At 42.1% G+C, this 24,197-nt stretch overlaps 1 protein-coding gene and 1 pseudogene across 1 annotated transcript in view; one reads left to right on the top strand and one right to left on the bottom strand.

Moving 5' to 3' along the window:
• LOC124594075 (ATP-binding cassette sub-family C member 4-like) overlaps positions 1-24,197 on the bottom strand; it is a 282,274-nt gene that overhangs the window by 7,165 nt on the left and 250,912 nt on the right. The window contains exons 22-23 of the mRNA XM_047132426.1: positions 5,072-5,232; positions 400-529 (exon numbers count right to left, since the gene is read on the bottom strand). Coding sequence (XP_046988382.1) covers positions 400-529; positions 5,072-5,232 — 291 coding nt within the window. The remainder of the gene's footprint in view (positions 1-399; positions 530-5,071; positions 5,233-24,197) is intronic.
• On the top strand, positions 9,857-9,975 carry LOC124596864 (annotated as a pseudogene).

Here is a 24,197-nt window from a genome sequence, read left to right as displayed (position 1 = left end):
ATAAGTCTTCTAGTTTAGATAACTGCTGGAGTTTGGTCTACTAGATGAGTTAAAGTATCAACAACTCTTGTAACTTGGAAATGCTGTGCTGTTGACGCTGGCAATTTTTTACATTAAAAAATCACGCCGAAGTTTGCCTCCGTATGCAATTATCCAGAATTTCATATTGCAAATAGAAAGGGAAATTTAATACATATCTTGAGAGTGTGTGGTCTATCGTCATTCAAAAAGAAAATGAACTATCTGCTGTGTTTTCGTTAATGTTAGGCTTATGAATAATTCTTGTACTACAGAGCAAGTTTACCCTAAATGAAGTAAAGTAACAGGAACTTTCGGGAATTGTGTTACGTGGAACATATGTTAGTTAAAAAGCTACTTTTTCTAAAAAGTAGAGCTTACCACTTTAGTCCCTGCGTCCATCACGAGGACTCTGTCAGAATCCATAATGGTGTTAAGTCTGTGGGCTATCGTCAGCACTGTACAGTGTTTGAACTTCCTGCGGATTGTAGCCTGAATGAGAGCATCAGTCCTGCAACATAAGTTAGCATAATTTATGTGTTACAGATTATTGAGTCGCTAACGTTCTGCCTACTGAAAGCTGTAGATACGTCTTCATATAGAGTTAATAATGTGTATTAGTTTGGATGATAACAGTGTGTATTATTCGCTTTTTTATGTTTGTGAGATACACATTGTAGGTAATGCGAGGCGTTAACAGGTGGTGTTCAGTTGATATTGACGCATCTGCGCTTATAGTTTTAGCAATTTTGAGTGAGTTCTCTATCGTATAAGGCAGCTAGGAAGAGCTGGTACTGAAATACTAGATAAACGTTTGATTTCCGATCGTCCAGTTCTACACTGCAAACTTCCTTCAGTTTCAGGAAGTCTACAGTCTAGAATATATGAAAGATAAGTAAGGCTACTTGTGATTTCCGCTACCTATTTCACAACGTTTTAAAACTGAAGAAGCAGCTTACAAAACTTCGCCAAATTTGGATAAATAAATTAAAGACATTGTCAACAAGGTATTCCAGTGCAGTTATTGTAGCATGACCTCTTTCAAAAGCCACATAAATAATATTACTCGGCAGATCAAGATGACTCACGAACTGCGTTATTCGCGACAAAAGTTAAAACTAACGCCACCTCTCTTCTTCTCTTTTCCTCGGATTTGCGTGTGATATTACTAGTGATAAGAGGACGGAAACATCTATCGCTGAATCAGTTTCAAACAAGCCAGCTTGCTCGTCCCTATACGGTATCCGCCACAACTCCGCTCTCAGCGAGCAAACTGCTGTCGCTAATTTCAATTTCCGCCGCTACCGTTATTACAACTATCGGTGCAAGGCTATGCGCTACAGGTTTCAGGTTCTTAGATATTCATTCCGTGCCTTATCTCCAAGCTGTCTTCTGTCATTGTCCGTATCTACTTGTCCCTGTTTTAAATGGCGTACAGTTCCTGCGCAGTGTTAAGCCAGGGTTTGGACTGCGTAGCCAATGTAGTCGACATCGTGTTATCGTGGGATTTCCTGCTCTTCTACCTGCCATAGAACGAGGCTGTCTTTCACGTGATGATTTTTACACGTAGCACGTTTCTGACCTGTGAAATTTTCTCGCCCTTTACCTTGATAGGTCTCAGTTGGATTCCTTTCATGTTAATTTCTTAAATCTGTTGTCATTTACGGCATAAATTCCTCTTCTAAATTTACTGTGGTGTTTCTGACTATCTGGGAGGAGACTAAGCAGTGAAACGTGTTGCTTTTACACATAAACAAGAACGATCTGTCACACTACTACACTTTAAAACACAGTTTACATGTAATTCATGTCACACAGTCTCATACGGAACCTACATCCGCTTTCTTTTATATACTGTATATGATAAGATACTGTCATCCCCCTTCCCTTCTGTGTGAAAGAATGAATGAGCAAATGTATTTCTAGTTGCATCCTTGATGGTAGCAGACAAGCCTGTCTGCTAGAGAACAGTAGGAACAACGTCGGAACAGGCAGCTACGCTTTCTAGAAGCAGAGAGGTTTCTATTCTTAGTATGGTCCTGTCCGTCGCTTGTCATGTTGGTATAGGGAGCTGCCTCTCCGGTCACTTCCGTTTGTATTTGTGAAGCACGCTCGGTAGGAGCCCAGCAGATCAGTCTGTCCGTGGCGAGCGTCTGAGGTGGTAAGATCTCCGGCTAAGCGCGTCTCTGCTAAGTACGTAGGACAATGGATTTCTTAAGTTCAGCCTAACTGAAAATTTAATCACTTTTATTTCAGGTTTAGCTCTAAAATATCTAATGTTATCTTAAATTGCAATGCAGTGTATTTCGAGTGTGAAGTTCAGAATATCTTCCAGTAGTTGCTTTGTCACTACTTTGTGAGTAAAATGGAACCATGTGTCGATCAGTAACTCTAACTAAGATCATCAATCTTAAATGTGAATGTGCGTGAGATTATAACGTCTCGTCTTGACAATAGTTTTCAATACAGCAACTTTTCTTTATGTTCAACCCACGTGGGGTGTACTTTGTAAGACCAGTACCACGTGCTTATACAATTGTTTGACCCATCAGGTTAATAACAAGACGATAGTAACCAGTTCGAGGTTTTTCTTTAGTAAATTGCGTTTCGATGTAATTTATTTGAATTATCAAAATTATTGTGGAGTTATACTCTTTGTGTAAACCAAGTTGACCACGTGAAGCATGTGGTGTAAGCATCAAAGTAGCCCTCGGATATTCTTTTCGGGAAGATTTCACAGAGAGTTAGTATGAATTTAGTATACCAGTGTGTGGTAATTTCATGACGGACAGGATTGCGCTACGAACGTAACTTCTTTGGGTGAAAATTGAATCGGTTGGTAGTGGTTAATTTCCTCTTGCATATGTTTCAACGTTTTTTGTGTGTTATTTTATGAATGCAGTGTTGTATGCAGTCTCTCAATCTTGGCTCCATATTTGATGTGTTCCGTAAGATTACAAACTCACATTTTCACAATGCTAAATAAGGCACCAGTTTAGTTATGAATCAAGTTTAATATGCTGAGATTTCAATGTTAAAATATATTTCCAAATATAAACTGATTTATTTCTTTTTATTTAAATTCTCTTTTATATATATATCACCGGTTGTCGTATGTCTATTAAAAGATTGGAGTGAATGTTAGTCTTGTTGGGAACTTGGTAAGCTAGACTGGATACCTGGTGAAACAGTTGCGCAGTAATTCAAGGTTAACTTCCCCAGACAGCTCACAGCTTTTAAACCGCTTTTATTGTCTATCAGCACCGCTTTCATAACAAATTAATGCAACAACATTACAACCTATCTACGTTACGACACAGCATGATTTTTACATTTGTTGCCGCAGTTTCCGGCATATTTTCTGTGTTTTTGTTGCCGTTTCTTCGCCACACAGCAAGTCACCTGCAACTGTATGAGTGGCTGTTTGCAAACAAATAATGCCCAATACATAGGACAAACAAGCAGAAAGTTCTGAACAAGGTACACAGAGTATATGAGATCTCTGTCGAGTGAAAGCATATTTTCCGCTTTCGCAGAACACATAAAGAATGAAAACCACAACCCCACTAATATCTAAACTGATCTACACATTCTGAAACACACCAACAGTCTATACCGAAAAGTGATAATACAATAAAATTACTACGTGCAAAAGGCCACAATGGAAGCGGAAAACTTTAATAAACGGAAATCAACACTTTGCAGCAACACATTGTTTAGCACTCTAAGAGGACTGACACACACACACACACACACACACACACACACACACACACAATACACACATGCGCGTGCGCACACACACGCACATGCCCACACACACCACAAACAAAACCACTACCCCATTACACAGAAACATAAATAAGGGACACAAGTCGTCCTAACTCCCGCTACAATTTTCAAAACCTTTTCGCAATGTGCGTTACATTCTTGCCACACACGCGAACAGCAACATGGCGTAATGTTTTGGACTACGAACAAGGTGCAGAAGTTATGTTTTTCTACGTTTAAAAGCAGCTGAAAGTCGTCCAACAAATGTGAGTACATGACAAACTACGTAACAACCTAGTACACACCAAAAATATATCCACAGCTCTACCGCAAATCCAATAATATAACGCTGACAGACGTAAGTTCTCTTTTTCACATTTGTTTAGTAACAGCCACTCATACACTTGCAGATAACGTGCTGTACACCGAAGAAACGGCAACAAAACCACGGAAAGCACGCCTGAAACTGCGGCAACAAACGTAAAATCGATGCTGTGACATAACTTAAATAAGGCGTTATGAAACGATTCACAGAACACAATATTTTGGAACCAAACAGTACACAGGTAATACTGTTTTAAATGTTTATAAGTATGCTATTTTTTGCATGTTTTAGGATTGAGAAAACTCCTGATGATGGCAATACTGTCGCTGAAACTAGTTTGGGAATCAATAAATAAAAATCAAGTGTTTTGCATCAAGGCGGACCCACAATTCCGTATTTCTGACGGAGCCGCAACCTCATCTCTACTATCACCGCTTTGCCATAATCAAAGTGAAGTCATCAAAGAGATTATTTCAGTTTTGGAAACAGTTGAAAATAGGATGGAGTGAAGTTGGGACTGTGTGCAGGATGATCGATGACAGTGAACTCAAGGCGTCGGATTGTTGCAAATATCGCAGAGCTCGTGTGTGATCTGGCATTGTCATGCTGAAGAAGAGGGCGCTACACATGTAGAAAAACTTTCCGAATTCGAAACTCGATTACAGCACGCTGTTCCTCTTGCACCGGTATAGTTCCGTAACACAGCGCCATGTTACACGCTACAATTTGGAAACCACTAGTGACAGAACGTCAGTGAAGTGGGAAAGTCGACCTCGTAATATGTGTGACATGTCATCGATAATGAGCACAGAATAAAAAAATCGGAAAGGTTATTTTAGACTACGCTCTTATACATTACTTAGCCATCAAGATTTCATCCACGTTGGTAATGAATGAAAAGGTGTTCAGGAGTCTCACATTATGTTACCTTGTTAGACAATTTACGGACATACTCACTCTGGGTCGACATTGGCGGTTGCTTCATCGAGCACCAGGATCCTATTGTTCCTGAGTATGGCCCTCGCCAGACACAGCAGCTGCCTCTGGCCCACGCTGAAGTTACTGCCGCCCTCCGTCACCTGGAAGTCCAGCGTCTGTATACTGGTTTTGAGCTCCACCTGTGAAATTACGGTGTAGGAGCAAATAAACGCATCAGCTATAAGGTGTGAGTTAGAGTTGGACTTGTAACGAATCTCACTCATTTATTAAAACAAAAAAGGTGTAAACAATGTCTTTCAATTAAACAAATTTTAATAGAATTTCTTCTAAAAAGGATGAAAACGTGGGGGCTTTCTCTATGCAGTTTCGTCTACAGTTAGAGATGAATTTAGGTCGAAACTAGCAGCTTCCAGGTATTTTTCAACCATTACATTAGGTCACATGCTAAATAATATCAAACCATTTCGATTTTCACCCGAACATCAAGAGCTCTGATAGAAGGCAAGTGTCAATCAAACAAGAAAAGGCTGAAAGGTGAAAGAAATATACGGAATGGTTTTACACTGAAAAGGAGCTTTACGACAGTACTGCGGAAAGATAAAAGGAAATGGCTGAAAATGAGATAGGGGACTGCTATCGTGAGGAGAATACCCGAATGATGTAAATCAGAAGAAGGCACTTGGGCTGGAAGACATTTCTTCAGAATTAATAAGATCCTTGGGAGAACCCACAATGGCAAAACTGTTCCATGTGGTATATAGTCTACATGGGACATGTGAAATACCCTCGTACTTACAGAAGAATACATCAATCTCAATACTGAACAAGGCAGGGGCCGACAGCTTTGAGTATTACCGAATCATCAGTTACAAAACAGCAAAAAAAATTATCTACAGAAGTTTTAAGCATGGCTACATAAGGCTCAAACGAAGGGGAGAGGTCGTCGTGGGGCAAGATGAGTGTTTGTTCCGCAAAAATGACTGAATACGCCAAGCGAGAGACACTACGACCTACCGTGGAGGACAGGATTAAGAAATGCCAATCAACTGTTATGTAGATTGAGAAACAGCTTTTGACTATGTTCACTGGAATACACTCTTTGAAACTATAATCTTGCCAGGGGTAAAATACAGGGAGCGAAAGCCAATCTACAACTTGTACAGAATGCAGTTATAAGTCCAAGGATATGAAAAGTAGGCAGTAACTGAGAATTGAGTGAGACAAGATTGCTGTCAATCCTTCTTGTCACTAGTTTTTTACATGAATGAATCATAGAAGAAACTGGTAGTCTTTATTGAAAAAGACTGGATGTTCAGGGAGAAGGAATAAAACTTTTAAGATTTACCGATCACATTGCAGTGGTGTCACACGACAAAGGATCTCGCAGATCAGTTGAATGAAATACATGCTGCCTTAAAAATAGGTTGTAAAATTAACGTCAACAAAGCTAAAAAAAAAGGGGCTAATGGACTACAGTGGTGATGCTGAAGGGATTAAATTAAGAAATAAGACTGTTATTTTGTTATCATATTGATTGATGATTGCCGAAGTAGAGAGCATATGATAAGCACAGTGGTAATAACAAGAAAAGCGTTTCTGAAAAAAAAGTTAAAAGTTTTGACATAAATATAAAATTTTGTGGAATTATTTAGGGTGCAGCCTTAACCAAAGTGAAACGTGGACTATAAATAGTACCGACAAGAACGAATAGTTTTTGAACTGTAGTATTACAGAACAATGCTGAAGATTGGATGGGAATATTGAGTAGATCTGAAAAGGTAGTGCGTCGAAATCGGGTAAAAGAGTTGAATTAAAACAAAGGATAGATTGATAGAACCCACCAAGAATAAATTAATAATTAATGTGGTAATGAAGGGAATTTAGGGTAAGCAGGTTCAGATGAATGTAGTGCAAGGTTTATGCAGAGATGAAGAGGGACGCTGCTTCAGTTTATACTTCGGACTCAAGACCACAACCATAGAAGCACGAGATATAAGTAACACGTGACCCAGGTTTGCGAGTCAAGTCATATGAATATCTCAAATTTCTCAAGAGAACTTACAAGAACGCAGTTTACAGGCTACAAACCTACGCATATTCTTTAGTACAATGGTTCAAATGGCTCTGAGCACTATGGGACTCAACTGCTGTGGTCATAAGTCCCCTAGAACTTAGAACTACTTAAACCTAACTAACCTAAGGACATCACACACATCCATGCCCTAGGCAGGATTCGAACCTGCAACCGTAGCGGTCGTGCGGTTCCAGACTGTAGCGCCTTTAACCGCTCGGCCACTCCGGCCGGCTTATTCTTTAGTAAACGCGGAACAGAATTATGGAAATATCGCTTTGATAATCCATTAAGTCAGTAAACGATGAATCATCGACATCAGATCAGCCACTTGCGATCAGTTGTTGTGTAAAGTTCCCCACCCATGATGATCTTCAGATGTATGCATATTCTTCGTTACTACGTTCATCAGCACCATCAGTGAGTTATTTAGAACACATTACATCTACACCTACATCATACTCCGCAAGCCACCTAATCATGTGTGGCGGAGCGTACTTTCGGTATCACTATCTGACCCCTCCAACTCTGTTCTACTCGTGAATAGTGCGTGGGAAGAATGATTGTCGGTAAGCCTCTGTATTGTCCCTAATTTATCGAATTTTCTCCTCGTGGTCAATATGGGAGATGTACGTGGGGGGGGGGGGGGGGGGGGGGGGGGGAAGTAATATGTTGTCCAACTTCTCCTGTAAAGAGCTGTGACGAAATTTCAATAGTAGATCTCTCCGTGATGCACAACGCCTCTCTTGTAACGTCTGCCAGTGGAGTGTAGCATCTCCGTAACACCCTCTCGACAGTTAAGCGATCCCGTGACGAGCCGCGCCGGTCTTCGTTGGATCTTCTCTACCTCCTCTATGTCCTACCTGATGTGGATCCCAGATAGATGAACAATACTGAAGAATCCGGCGAAAAAGCGCCTTATAACCCACTTCCTTCGTGGATGAGCTACATTTCCGTAAGATTCTTCCGATGAATCTGAGTCTGGTGTCTGCTTTTCCCACTATCTATTTTATGTAGCCATCCAGTTAAGGGCGCTCTGGATAGTTACGCCTAGATGTTTTACGCAGACGCTGCCTCCAGGTGTTTGTCATCAATAGTGTAGGTGTAGCTGTACAGTAGTGGATTTCTTTTCCTATATATGCGCAATACGTTACATTTATTTACGTTCAGGGTCAACAACCAATCATCAATTCTCTGCAGGTTGTTCTGCAAATTCTTACTATCTTCTGGCGTTGCTACTTTGGTATAAACAACTGCATACTTCTTTTTCAGTACTTCTGGATAGTGTTCGTCTAATATTGTTGTCAAAAACATCATTCTGTTTCAGTTTTCATTCGTATCGAGTTCTCCTGTGATCTAAAACTTACGTTCCATGAATATCCGCGGGATGTTTCCTTCTAGTTTCTATGCCCACGAAACATCTGGTAGTTAGCTACGCAACACCTCGGAAGATAATTTTTTCCTGATTTTTACTTTTTTGTAGTGTTAGTGCGTGTTAGTGCTTTTTACAATAGATTACCATCATGTGGAATAAATGTGGATGTTGTTGTAGGTTATTACATGAGAAACATGTCAGGAATGTGGGCAGGTGATTAATTGGGGTGAAGAGGCCATTAAGTATCTGATGAGTATCCGCTGTGGACTTATAGATTATGAAACCGAGACAAGACAATCGTGGAACATGGATTTTTATTCCCCAGATAGAATTAAAGACGGTGTTTTTTCAGTTAGATAGGTTGGAGGGGGAAGGAGAAAATGGGAACTGGACTAGATAATAAGTAATAAACAAAGTAGAAAACCTCTGAAGTCATATTTGAAATTCTGGTTAGAAAACATGTTTGACTTGTTACCTGAAACAGGAAAGAGCCTCAGCCAGTTTTTGAGGAAAGTGAAGAGCAACAGACTCGTAGGAACAACTTTAAGGCTAGGACGGTAGGAAAGGCAAGTAGAAAGAAAAGGGTTCTGCTCTTCGATAGTTTCACTGAAGGGCTGCAGACTGAATTCTACAAGAAAAGCTAAGTGTAGAAGCTTAGGCAGGTGACAAAGAAGGTCAGGTATAAATAGTAGGAGGAGCAGGATATAGTCTGGCTAGCAACATGAGTATGCTATTCAATGTGGCATGGGGGGCATAGGAGCAGCAGAAGCAGCAGCAGCACACATCGTATAGGGTTTGACCAGCCCTGGGCTAACAGAGCTGTCACCCATGTAAACAAAAATCTAAGTGGGTTGCTTTTGAATGGAACAAAGTCTCATATATCTGCTGTTCCTGTTGCTGCAATTGGGAGACAGGATTACGTAAAGCATGGCCTGTACCTGAATATCAGGAGAAGGACAGGTTAGTTGGGCACTTGCACACAGTGTAAGGGGGACTGGAAGCACACAGGGCACAATTCCTGTGACTGCTAGCGTCAGAGGAGCACATTTTTTTTTTAGGTTAGAATCAGGTTACAGATAGACAGCCTTGAAAGAGTTAAGAATAGAACAAGACCATAATGTATGTAACAGTTAACAAAAATAAGTTCAGTATCTTTCATCAGAAGATTAGACAGCTGAGAAACAAGGCGGATGAGATTCTTAAGTGTCTAGAAAATGTGGGAAATCCTGAGGTGATCAATTTTCGGTGCCTCTGTAGAGTCGTTTTCATGTAGAGTGAGTAGCGAATAAGGAGCATCGTAAGATACGTAAATGTTGGACACAAAGTCAAAAATATTGATACAAGCAGTCGTTACCTAGCCAACGGTCTTGCCGCAGTGGTAGCACCTGTTCCCGTCAAATCACTGGAATTAAGCACTGTTGGGCTTGGCTAGCACTAGGATGGGTGACTGCCCGGGTGTGCCGAACGCCGTTGGCAAGTGGGCTGCGCTCAGCCCTTGCGAGGCCAATTGAGGAACTACTTGTCGTCTCTCATAATCAGGCATACTGCCAATGGTCCGCTTCTTCCCAACAAGTTATTTCAACGACGCGACTAGGTGTCTTCATCAGGTGTTTCCATCCTCAGGAAAAACCTGATGAAGACGCTGAGTGATGGCGTCGAAATATCGTGTTGGGAATAATCGGACCATTGGCAGTACGCCTGATTCTATGAGATGACAACGAATCGCAGGGAAAGTCCAAGAAATTTTAGAGGAGCCATTTGACTGAGAAGTACCGGCTCTGATTACGAAAACTGACAACGACCGGGAGAGCGGTGTGCTGCTCACGTCCCCTCCGTATCCGCATCCTGTGACGCCTATCGGCCTTGGCTAACAAGTCGGTCGATCGGTAGAGTTGGACCATCCAAGACCAATTCAGATGCAGTTTTTGTGTTTATCGGAAGCTAGAGCATGTGCTTGTGAGCTGTTACTGCAGAATACTTTTCCTGTAATTGTAACAGTCTACAGATCCCCTCTAAGAACTTCAAGCTACTTGTGTGAGCCCTAGATACGTCATTGAGCTACTTGTCAGGCAAGAAGAAATTTTGATTTCTGAAGACTTAAATCTAGTTTTCTTAAATGCGTTGCACAGCAAATTCAATTTCCGGGTACGCATACAAATGTTGAAAGTTATTACGTGCGGCAGGCGGCAGGGAATCGAAGCCGGCTCAACCGTCGTCTTACAACCCGTATCTGGCACACGCATAGATCGCAGTGTTGCAGAAGGTAGGCCGCCGCTCGTATTACATTTCCACAGCGAGGCGAGCTGAAATCAAGAAGCACAAACGGTACAGTATGACCGCACCTCACGCGTCATTCTGCGAGCCTTGCACTACGGAGCCATAACAAGTAACTGCCGAACTTAGCCGCTCCATGGCGTCCTAGCACTGACGGGAAGTGCGAAGGCAAGGGGAAGTGACAATAATTTAGGCGCCGCTGACACGTACAGATATGAGGACTCATGGCCGCATCACTGGCCGCAGGGACATTAAGTCCACCTTAAAAAAATGGTTCAAATGGCTCTGAGCACTATGCGACTTAACTTCTGAGGTCATCAGTCGCCTAGAACTTAGAACTAATTAAACCTAACTAACCTAAGGACAGCACACATATCCATGCTCGAGGCAGGATTCGAACCTGCGACCGGAGCGGTCGCTCGGCTCCAGACTGTAGCGCCTAGAACCGCACGGCCACTCCGGCCGGCTAAGTCCACTTTAAATACGACCGTTTGCAAGGCCACAGATTCAATGTCTGGTCATCCCATCTGCATCTCTAGTTCTGACAGAATGACAGTCTCGCTAGTTACAGAGTAACTTGACTGACAACTCATTAAGTGCTGCCAGCTGCCGAGAGAAGTTTTCACCTCCAAGACCACAGCCAGATAGCTGAAGTGGGACTTAATCACTGCAGGCTGCCACTGCTGTTTGGCCACTGCCGTGTTTGGAGAAGATATGGGCGAGTCGGAGCCTCACTCTGGTGAAGGGCCTTAGCAAGCGACTGCAGACTACCGTTTACAGCCTGTGGAGTGAGACATCTGAGTACCGCCTCCCTGGCAGTATCTTGTACTGCCCCACTGGCTGTACATTGTGTTGCTGATTTGAGTCTTGGGATTCCACCTTCACAACAGCTGCGGCCCGTTTGGTATCTGCGTACAGAACCATTTTGTAAGGCGCCGGGCGGGCCGCATTAGCTGCCGCTGAACTACGGTAGCCTTGCGCCTACAGACCCCTCTCGCAGCCACCTGCACGACACCGCCGCTGGGTCCTGACCTGCCCAATAGCCGTAGCCGACGAAGCACTGTGTCCGCATTCCTTGCCGCACTCTAGTGTGCGAATCACCACGCCTTCTTTCAAGCCGTACTGTAAATTAGACGTAATGAATGTAATTCTAGAGAACGGTGTTTCATTGCCGCCTTAAGGCATATGTCATCCACACCAGCTCCCAATTCTGTCTCACGCACTAGCAGCATCAGTCACCTCCTGACCCGCTCAGCTCCCACATCCACTACAAATCCTGACCTGAGGTGTGACCACTACAAAAGATTCTGATAAGTAAATTGAACCGGAAGCGTTACTTGGCTGATTCAGTCGGGTTTCAGTGGTAAAATCCCAACTCGTGTGCAGCAAGACAACAGGATAGCATTTTTATGGACAATGCTCCGGCTGAAACAATTTTTACCCATTGTTAATGGACTCTCTGATCATAATGCGCAATTAAAGGTAGTAAACAATGTAGCACCTTACAGCTCTGAGGCTTGTTCACACAAAACACTGAGGTTGTTGAATGAGGCCAGAGTACAGTGTTATAAGAACAAAATAAGAGATGTAGTACCAGTATGGGTTGAGATATACATAGAACGAAATGACAAAGTGGAATTCAATTCATTTCACAACAAATTTGTGTCAATATTTCTAAGTAGATTTTCTAAAAATTTTCCTTTAATTCCATCAAGAAAACAATTACCACATGGCTATATAAAGAGATTGGCATTTTATGAAAGAGGCAAAGGGTAATTTATGTAGAGATTAGAATAAGTCAAGATCCTACGTTACTTGCAATCTACAAAAAATACTGTAATATTTTATGGCAAGAGATTAAAACGTCCTAAACTTAGCATGTTCTGGTCGAAATTAATAATTCAGATATTAAAACTGCCTGGGGTATTGTGTAATGGGAGGCAAGACAACCAGTCAGTGTACAAGATACCACAACAATTAAATTAATTTACAATTTTATAACTAACAATTCACAATTTCAAGTACTTTTGACAAACACTTTATAAATATAACGGCAAAAATGAGACTAAATGGTTCAGTTGAAAATACGAGCGATTTTTTAAAAATGTCAGTCCACGCTTTAGGCAACTAAATGCTATGGTCGCAGGTTCGAATCCTGCCTCCGGCATGGATGTGTGTGATGTCCTTAGGTTAGCTGGGTTTAAGTAGTTCTACGTCTAGGGGACTGATGACCTCATATGTTAAGTGCCATAGTGCTTAGAGCGATTTTTAGGCAACTAAAAGTAGCACCAACATCATTCACTCAAATTAATAGAATTATAAAAATTCTAAACAACAAATGCTCATACGGCATTTTATTCGCGAAAAAACTGCTCCAGTTGCTGTTAAGAACTTCTTTCAGTCCATTACTAGTTTCGGCAGTTGTTTTAGGCCATATTCACGTAGTTTTGAAATGTCATATGTAAAAACAGAGGACTGCTGCAGTTCCATGTGATTCCACTTTTGTACATCAGAGGAGGTAATTGACTGGGATGGCCCATCCACAGCAACTATTTTACGCTTATGTTAAATCAGAAAGCTATTTTAGTCTTTTACTTGTAAAACATGCACTTTGGAATTTCCTAAGATGTCAAGACATAAACATCTTAAGCCCAAAGAATATTTATAATGTAGTAAATAATAAAGTCATTAGAGGCTTAATGTTCACACACCCCTATCTCTCGCGGTATCATTGGGTACATAACACTTTAAATCCATCTGGCTTGTATTTTTATCATTTGGAAGTTGTCTGTCTACACCACAGTGTAAGTTTGATACTCTGTGTGTACTTATATCATGCATAAATAAACCATGTTTTCTCATTTTCTGTTAAATACAATGTTTATACGTATATCATGTTTATACGTATTTCATAAACTTTCCAGAACCACTTGGAAATGGCCTAGCGTAAAGGTCAAAAGTGGTAGTGGACTCAATAAAGTTCTCGACAGCACCTAGAGCGGTTTTTCTTTAAATCAACAAACATTTGAGGATTCAGCACACGGAGAAACCGATAACTCGTATCATGTTCACGGAATTTCAAACAATTCTTAATATGTTCTGATATGTGTAATGCATCACCGGCACAGGGAATTTTTCCAGGTAGATTAAAATATGCAATTGTCAAGCTTCTCTATAAGAAGGTGACATGAGAGACTTTAATAATTACCCACCATATCCTTCCTGTTGTATTTTTCCTCTATATTCAAAAAAGTAATGTACTCAGCCGTAGTCTCACATACAAGTAGAAACAACATACTAAGCGCTTCACAGTTTGATCACCAGAAGTGTTGCTCGACAAAGAATGCTATTTACGTATTTACTCTTCAAATATTACACGACTTAAATAACAAAGTTTCGCCTGTTGGTTTTTTGTGATCTCGTACTATGTCTTTTATTGTGTAGACCACGTTACTTTCTTAGAAAAACTCCCGTTTTACAGAACTGATGGCTTTACACACAACTGATTTGAATCATATTTAACAAAGAAAATGCAATACGTTATGCTGAATAACACAAAAAATGTAGAAAGGAGAGAACATTTCAGTGACTAGGAAGGAATCACGAAGGGACTCCCAGAACGTTCTACTTTGGGTCCACTCCTATTCCTTATGTATGTGAAAGACCTTCCACTTAATATTCTTCAAGCAGAATTGGTACTTTTTGCAGATGATAGTAGCGCTGTAATAATTCCTACCATGAGAGAGAAGGAAACAGAGGAGATACTTCATTGTGTTTCTCAAAGAACCATAGTGATTCTCTGAGAAAGAACTCTCTCTTAATTTTGAGAAAACGCACAACAAATAGATTCGTACCAATAAATAACGTGGAAATGAACAGGACTCAGCAAACAGGATAGAACGCTCCAAGTTTTTGGATGTACATACCTTGGAACTTGAAGTGGAAGAAGCATTTTACTGAGCTGCTCAAACAATTAAGTTCAGCTGCCTCTGCTCTTTTATTAACTGCTAGTCATGGAAACAAACGAATCAATCTCCTAACATTATGTGCATGATTCCACTCAATAATGTCTTACGGAATAATTCTGTGGAGTAAATCATCACTTAGAAAGGAAATATTGGCTGCAAATAAGCGAGCAATAAGAATAGTACGTGGTGTTCACCCACGGCCAGAGATTAGATACTTTAAGTGCACCGTCAGAGCACATACACTATATGATCAAAAGTAACCGGACACCTGGCTGAAAATGGCTTACAAGTTAGTGGGCCCTCCATTGGTAATGCTGGAATTCAATATGTTGTCGGGCCACTCTTAGCCTTGATGTTGGCGTCCACTCTCGCAGGCATACAATCAGTCAGGTACTGGAAGGTTTCTTGGGGAATGGCAGCCCATTCTTCACGGAGTGCTGCGCTGAGGAGAGGTATCGATGTCGGTCTGTGAGGCCTGGCGCGAAGTCGGCGTCCCGAAACAGCACAAAGGTGTTCTATAGGATTCAGGTCAGGACTCTGTGTAGGCCAGTCCATTACTGTCGTGCAACCACTCCACCACAGGCCGTACATTAGGAACAGGTGCTCGATCGGTTTGAAAGATGCAATCGCCATCCCCGAATTGCTCTTCAACAGTGGGAAATAGAAGGTGCTTAAAACATTTATATAGGGCTGTGCTTTGATAGAGCCACGCAAAACAACAAGGGGTGCAAGCTCCCTCCATGAAAAACACGACCACACCAGGGGCTCCGAATTTTACTGTTTGCACTACACACGCTGGTACATGACGTTCACCATGCATTCGCCATACCCACACCCTGACATCCAATCGCCACACTGTGTACCGTGACTCGTCACTCCACACATCGTTTTCTAACTGTTCAATCGTCCAATGTTTACACCCCTTACACCAAGAGAGGCGGCGTCTAGCATTTACCGGCGTGATGTGTGACTTATGACCAGCCGCTTGATAATGAAATCGAAGTTTTCTCACCTCCCGCCTAACTGTCAGAGTACTTGTAGTGGATCCTGATACAGTTTGGAATTCCTGTGTGATGGTTTGGAACGATGTCTGCCTATTACACATTACGACCCTCTGCAACTGTCGGCGTTCTCTGTCAGTCAACAGACAAGGTCGGCCTGTGCGCTTTTGTGCTGTACGTCTCCCTTCAAGTTTCCACTTCACTATCACATCCGAAACAGTGGACCTAGGGATGTTTAGGAGTGTGGAAATCTCGCTTACAGACGGATGACACAAATGACACCGACTCACCTGACCAAGTTCGAAGTCCTTGAGTTCCACGGAGTGCCCATCCTGCTCTCTCTCGATGTCTAATGCCTACTGAGATCGCTGATATGGAGTACCTGGCAGTAGGTGGCAGCACTGTGCACCTAACACGAAAAACGTTTGTTTTTGGGGGTGTTCGGATACTTTTGATCACCATCATAAATAATCCATCAAAACTTGAGAAGAATAGTGCTATCCATACCTACAACATATGATGAAACAATGACCTTTATTAAACGATATTACAGATGGTAACTGCTCAAAAAAATGGCTCTAAGCACTATGGGAGTTAACATCTGACGTTATCAGTTCCCTAGACTTAGAACTACTTAAACGTAACTAACCTAAGGACATCACACACATCCATGCCCGAGGTAGTATTCGAACCTGTGACCGTAACAGCAGCGTGGTTCCGGACTGAAGCGCCTAGAACCGCTCGGCCACGTGTTAATTGCTCAGATGTTTTCATTGCTCAGAAGTTTTAAGTGTAACTTAAAATAAACTTTTCCTGGACAACGCCTTCTGTTACATTGACGATAAATCGCATATACATATCCGGTAAATTGACTCGTTTCACATCATTTAGGTAAAAGAATCGTTCAGATGATCTATCGAACACGTAAATGATGCGAGGGTACGAGATTCTCCAGGATTTCAAAACTAATAATTCTGATGGCTATTGCGCACTGGTGGGAAAATCACATACTGTAGCAGTATATAAATGAACAAGAGTGACAAATTTCTCATTAGTGGGAAAAGGGAAAATATTATTTTCTCAAGAATTAATGTTATCCCTAGTTGGGATCATAGTTCCTTTAGATTACGTTTTGTTGTTGTGGTTCGTTTATCTGAGGTATTCCCTTGGGGGTCCATGCGGCCACGAACTGGGTTGAGCTGCGACATAACGTCACCCACAAGTGCGCCGAAGAGGTGTCTGCGCCGCACGGGGCTCCAAGGAATACCGATGACCCGGACGTGCGACGGACAAGAATGTCAACAGCATTAGGGCTTGTGCATGTTAAGAGCTTGTATTTGAAACGCTGAGAGTGAGTCGCATAAAGAGTGAAGATTATGCAGTGTTTTGTCCACAAATTTTTGCATTGCTACTTCAGTAGAGCTACTAACAATTATTTAATATGTGTAACGTAGGTGAATCTGTATGGAGACCGTCAACTTTTATTGCATTAGAAAAGTTCGACAGAAGTGGATTCTAGCGCTGGCTAACTTTTCTAATGTTATCCGCCCATCTTCCAAAAGATAGTCACCACATACTTTTCTTATCTTTTGAAATCCAACGAAGTATTTCATCACTCCATTTTCCACTCATCCCGCCGATAACATCTCCCCCACTCCACCCCCACCATCGTTCCATTTGTATTACATCATGATTATGTACTCCATTCTATGATCCATCTGTTCTGAAATTGTTCTCTCTGTAATTTCATTACTACTTTCGAACTAAGCTCATTTTCAATCAGTACCCGTGCAAATTCAAGATGTCAAAAATGTAATTCGTGCTAAGATTATCTTGTTTTGCACAATATTTCAATAACAGACCTAGTTGTCTTTATTGATGGAAGTGGTTTGCTCATTGTTTGAATTCGAATTGAATCAACGTTTGTCTCTTGCTTGAAATAAGTTACTACACAGTGCGATTACCTTGTGACATGTCATCGGTTTTCAAATGGACTGCTCGGCGCTATGTAAGGTGTCACTCACCTATTGACACTACAATTCGTGCAAAGAGGCTTATAAGTAGTTTCAAGAAATAACGGAAGTTTGCACGTACCTTCTACTCTCAGCCACCGAGTACATGCAAGATTCCACCATTTCTCAAACAAAACTTCGTGTTTCTCTCTCCGTAGCGTATAGTCTGTCTTCAACGTAATTCACAGCCCCATTTTTGTACAACATATCCGCATGCACCTAGATTTGCACCTTGTAACTTCCCAGTACCCAGAGTCGTTCTCAAGCTTCAAAACCGCATCTATTTACTATCTTTCAGATGAACAAAATTGTACTTGTTAGATGTTGTTGTAAGAAAGTTCGAAATCTTTTGATACAGACGTATCAATTAACAAAGCTATGCGCTTTCATTAAATGCTTCAGAGTAGTAGTTTCTTCCGTGTGATATCGCCTCTGTTAATGTTAAACACATTCAGTTATCTTTCATTTTCATCATAGAAACGATTTGCCCAAACTAAAAGTAAGAAATAAATTATTTTTGTCTTGATAAAACTTGCTCTATGTCGATCGTGTGTGAAGAACAGGATTATCCAGGACGCCTGCCTTTTTCAGGCAGCGCTCTGCCGCTACCGAAGCGCCACGGGGCTCTGGGCGGATTAAAAGGTTCAGTTTCCCATGGATTGGTTCTATTTGGTCAAAATTACACAGAGAAAAGTCGGGGAATGGCAAAGAAATCCACAAAGGTTCAGTTCTCCTTTGGCCCATTCTATTTCTTCAAATCTACGAAGAGAATATTCAAGAAACAGCAGCAGAAATTCAGCCGTACTTATAAGTCTTAGATTTTAGCTAAATCAAACTTTGTCTACTATATCAGTGGTGATCATCCTTCATCACTGTAAGCTCCGTGCAGTTTCACGTGACTGAGGAGGGCCGGCCGGAGTGGCCGAGCGGTTCTAGGCGCTTCAGTCTGAAACCGCGCGACCGCTACGGTCGCAGGTTCGAATCCTGCTTCGGGCATGGATGTGTGTGATGTCTTTAGGTTAGTTAGGTTTAAGCAGTTCTAAGTTCTAGGGGACTGATGACCTAAGATGTTAAGTCCCATAGTGCTCAGAGCCATTTGGACCATTTTTGACTGAGGAGGGGCAAAATACTGGAGCAGTCTGTTTGACGTCCTCAGATGTACGAATCGGTAGCACACTGTCCGCTGAAGACAGACGTACCATCTGGAGTCCCGCGCCTGTCACTTGAACAACTTTACCACACGTGAAACCCATCCGGACTAAAAAACAGTCAACACTATCCTATTTATCCATTCTAGCTTCACAATTTCTATGTACTTAGTCGTCCGCTACACTAATATGTGGAAATGGAAATGAAGTCCCATGCTTTGCGACAGAGCGTAGGGGAACGATGCGGGAGACCGCACCGCTGTACTAGGCAAGATCCTAATGGAGGTGTTTTGCCGTTGCCTTCCTCCGACCGTAGTGGGGATGAAGACGACCGGGAAGGTGAAAATCCATGACCCCTCCGGGAATCGTACCCGGAACCCCGTGCTCAGGAAGCGAGAACGCTAGCGCGAGACCACGAGCTACAGACTTACTAATATGTAATACAGTGAAATATCTTGGGTCTTGGCGCAGGGCAAAGTTGTCCTCGGAATGACACTTGCCAAATATTCGATAGAAAGCTCATTGTGCTGAGCACAATGGATGCATGCTACAGTGCTGTCAACGACAAAGACAAGAGCCTGTTCGGCGTACCTTTGTGATTGTGTTATTTAAGATGAGTAAGGGAGAGAAAGAAGACTGAAGAATGCCAGCATACAGTCTACACCTATCGAATGACATCCAGCAGGCTGACAAGGGCAAATCACGATCAACAATGTCATTGTCGTTCACTCCATTAAATACTTAAAAAAGGTCAACCATTTACCCCAGCACATAGCTGGCCAACCACTGGCAGTCTCACATAGCTGGCATCAGAGCTATTTACTTACAAATAAATCGCGGTCAAACACTACCACCTTCAGATGTTAGAGCTGCAGCTACGGAGTTGGATGTAGAAACAGGCTAATACCAATATCCGGCCAAACTTCCATCAAATTCAACAGCCTCAATAGTACTGCGAGACTTTCCCACTCCTTCAGTGTTGTTACGATGCAATTCATGGATTCTATCCGCCCACCTCCTCTCTCCCTCCCCCCCCCCCCCCCCCCCCGACTTCCGCCACTCCCCTTCCCTCCAGTTTCCATTTCCGCAAGAGGTCCGCCAACGTAATGCATTCTGACTCGACTTTCGTATCTAATGCTTGAATAATAGACTTCTGAGACCACGGCTATGTACCAGTATTTTAGACAGTTCTTAGTAATAGATGTGCTAGTAAGTAATAACGTTGTCTTGCGGTTAACTAGCTTGGAAGTATGACGAAGTGAAACACACAGTCGGCTCAGTAATCTACGACAGTAATTGTGAAATCTCATAATTCTTATACTTGGCAAAAGATCAGGTGATGTGTCTCCCACGTGTCTCTAGATTCGATGGGATGTACAATAATAGGAAAGATATTATACAAGTCCGTTCAAAGTTAATATGGTGGTGACAAACGGCTAAAACTATTCTGTGCGTAGCGATACATCAAGAAGAATTACAGGGAAAATGAAAGAAAATTAAAAATTTATAACGTTGCGCAGACTCAGAGAATCAGAAGGTTCGGACATTTTTAAATCGAATTCTTCCAAACTGTCCGATCGATCATACTGGATATGACGAAACTTAGATTAGATTAGATTCAGTTTTCGTTCCATAGACCCAAAAAATGAGATGATTCACTTGCGTGTGGAACATATCTGAAAGTAAGACATAAAAACATAAAACATTTGAATATAATACTTACTACCATGACAATTTGTCAGGAGATAGTCGAAAATAGTTAATACAATGCAGTAAACTGGGACAGCTAATATTTACAGAACTAACACATTCTTCAGAATGACACATTGTTATGCACTATTAATAAATTTATCTTACGCAAAATACCTAATCTTGACTGTTGTGATCAAGTCTTGTCAAAACTGAAATCTAACAGATATTTTTACTTAAACTGACTTAACAGTCTCTGTTAAGATATTCATCTATGGAGTAGAAGGAGTTGCCTATCAAAAAGTCTTTCAGACTGTTTAAACCGTCCTTTATCTGAAACCAAGTTTTTAATGGTTGCTGGCAATTTAAAAAAATCTGTGTTCCTGAATATTGGACCCCTTTTTCGACCAAGGTAAGTGATTCTACGCCTTTATGTAGATTGTTCTTATTCCTACTATTGATACTGCGTACTGAGCTATTGGTTGGGAATAAAGATGTATTAATTGCAATAATTTCATTAAGGAATAAATATACTGAGAAGCAGTGGCTAGAATACAAAGTTCCTTGAAGAGGTTTCTACAAGATGTTATCGAATTTACACCACAAATGATTCTTATCACACGCTTTTGCACCCTAAAAACTTTTGCTCGGTTTGATGAGTTGCCCCAGAATATGATCCCATACGACATAATAGAATGAAACTAAGTAAAGTATGCAAGATTTTTTATGTTTACATCTCCTACATCTGACATCTTACAGACTTGTTTAGGCGCTTTAGGAATTCTGTGGTATGCCCTTCCTAACTGAATTCATTATCAAGTTGTCTGTCTTTGACCATCTAGTTCTCCGACCCGACGCCCGTGGATTTCTTTTTATAGGGTTATGTGAAATACCTTGTGTATTTGTCTACTTTGCTGAACATAATTCTAGAACTTAAAATGCACACACCTAGGTGACTCCACATATGCTTCAGAATGTACAGTGCGAAACGGGTTATCGCTTAGACGTAGTCCTTGTGACAACGTGGAGTCATATGGAATATCTATAGAGTACATAAAAATGTTCTTTTATATTCTCTGTAATTCTTGTCGATGTTGGCTACGCATTAAATAGTTATAGCTGTTTGTAATCGCTATATTAATTTTGAATTATCCTGTATGAGACTAATAAACGTTGGATGATTCGCGAATATTAGTTCAGCTGCATGAAACGTAGACAGTCTATGTGTACGCACAGCTGGCCTATTCGACAGGGCAAAACTGCTGTCACGTTTTGCAAGTGCTGCTCTGGTAGGCATTACTACAAGTTACTTCAGATGGCTTGGACGGCCTATGGTCCTTTATTCTTTCCATGATTTTTCCCTTTACAACTCCTTCTTCTAGCAAATTAACTATATCTTGGCGCCACAGCAGATGTCACATGACCCTTCCTTCTTTCTGTAAGCAGCCTCTTCTTTCTAGTAAGTCCTCATTTCGTACCTCCTTTGTCCACTTAACTGTTAAAATTCACACCTCAAAAGCTTTCATTTCCTTCCTCTTGAGGTTTAGGATGGTAAATACACTACTGGCCATTAAAATTGCTACATCACGAAGATGACGTGCTACAGACGCGAAATTTAACCGACAGGAAGGAGATGCTGTTATATGCAAATGATTAGCTTTTCAGAGCATTCACAGAAGGTTGGTGCCGGTGGCGACACCTACAACGTGCTGATATGAGGAAAGTTTCCAACCGATTTCTCATACACAAACAGCAGTTGACCGGCGTTGCCTGGTGAAACGTTGTTGTGATGCCTCGTGTAAGGAGGAGAAATGCGTACCATCACGTTTCCGACTTTGATAACGGTCGGACTGTAGACTATCGCGATTGCAGTTTATCGTATCGCGACATTGCTGCTCGCGTTGGTCGAGATCCAATGACTGTTAGCAGAATATGGAATCGTTGGGTTCATGAGGGTAATACGGAACGCCGTGCTGGATCCCAACGGCCTCGTATCACTAGCAGTCGAGATGACAGGCATCTTATCCGCATGGCTGTAACGGATCGTGCAGCCACGTCCCGATCCCTGAGTCAACACATGGGGACGTTTGCAAGACAAAAACCATCTGCACGAACAGTTTGACGACGTTTGCAGCAGCATGGACTATCAGCTCGGGACCATGGCTGCGGTTACCCTTGACGCTGCATCACAGACAGGAGCGCCTGCGATGGTGTACTTAACGACGAACTTGGGTACAGGAACGGCAAAACGTCATTTTTTCGGATGAATCCAGGTTCTGTTTACAGCATCATGATGGTCGCATCCGTGTTTCGGGACATCGCGATGAACGCACATTGAAAGCGTGTACTCGTCATCGCCATACTGGCGTCTCACCCTCCCCGATGGTATGGGGTGCCACTGGTTACACGTCTCAGTCACCTCTTGTTCGCATTGACGGCACTTTGAACAGTGGGCGTTACATTTCAGATGTGTTCCTGCGAAACCCTACATTTCAGTAGGATAATGCACGACCGCATGTTGCAGGTCCTGTACGGGCCTTTCTGGATACATAAAATGTTCAACTCTGCCCTGGCCAGCAAATTCTCCAGATCTCTCACCAATTGAAAACGTCTGGTCAATGGTGGCCGAGCAACTGACTCGTCACAATACACCAGTCACTAGTCTTGATGAACTGTGGTACCGTGTTGAAGCTGCGTGGGCAGCTGTACCCGTACACGCCATCCAAGCTCTGTTTGACTCAATGCCCCGGCGTATTAAGGCCGTTATTACGGCCAGAAGTGGTTGTTCTGGGTACCCAAATTGCGTGAAAATGTAATCACATGTCAGTTCTAGTATAATATATTTGTGCAATGAATACCTATTTATCATCTGCGTTTCTTCTTGGTGTAGCAATTTTAATGGGCAGTAATGTACTTTGCTGTACTCCAGATGTACACCTTCGGAAAGTTCTTCTTCGTTTCCATCTCATGGAAATAACTTTTTGATAGTTTTGTTTGTGAAACTTGCGTGGTTTGATAAATATAATAATAAATAGCAGCAGTGAGTACAAGACGATGTAAATACAATCATCTCGGTTTCCAGACCTCGTCATTTCGAATAATATTTTCGAGCTTTCGATGGCTGTCCCCGCCATCTAGTGACTACCGACGCTGTTTTTCTTTTTTTTTTTCCCTCTCTCTCTCTCTCTCTTGTGATAGGACGTGATACAGCGTCACCGGTGGAGAACGGCCTTACTGTCCTGGTGTATAGGTAAATTCTATCTTACAGTGACATCATTGGATTGCACGTTGAATGTTTGGCGGTGGGACTTGAGGTCCCGTACCACCCTCCGACGGTGGAAGTTCAAAGCCGGGTCTGGCACGATTTTCCACTCATGTAACCACGGATTCGGCCGCTGGCACCAATCAGAGAGGCACACTGGGCGCAAGAAGAGCTGTGTCGTCTTTAACAGGGTACAGTATACCTCGTATCTTAGGGGCGGGCGGGAACACTGGCGTCGGCCCATGACTCTGCAGCACACGTCCTAACTTGCTGCTCGCTGCACCACGCTGTGGCACGAAGGCAACCGGCTTGGTTTCTTCTGCCGATTCACAAGGCGTCCTTCT

The sequence above is a fragment of the Schistocerca americana genome, chromosome 2 (assembly GCF_021461395.2).
Source record: "Schistocerca americana isolate TAMUIC-IGC-003095 chromosome 2, iqSchAmer2.1, whole genome shotgun sequence".
In the NCBI taxonomy this organism is placed as follows: domain Eukaryota; kingdom Metazoa; phylum Arthropoda; class Insecta; order Orthoptera; family Acrididae; genus Schistocerca; species Schistocerca americana.
The sequence above is the reverse complement of the archived record's forward strand: the minus strand, read 5'-3'. Positions and strand labels throughout refer to the sequence as shown.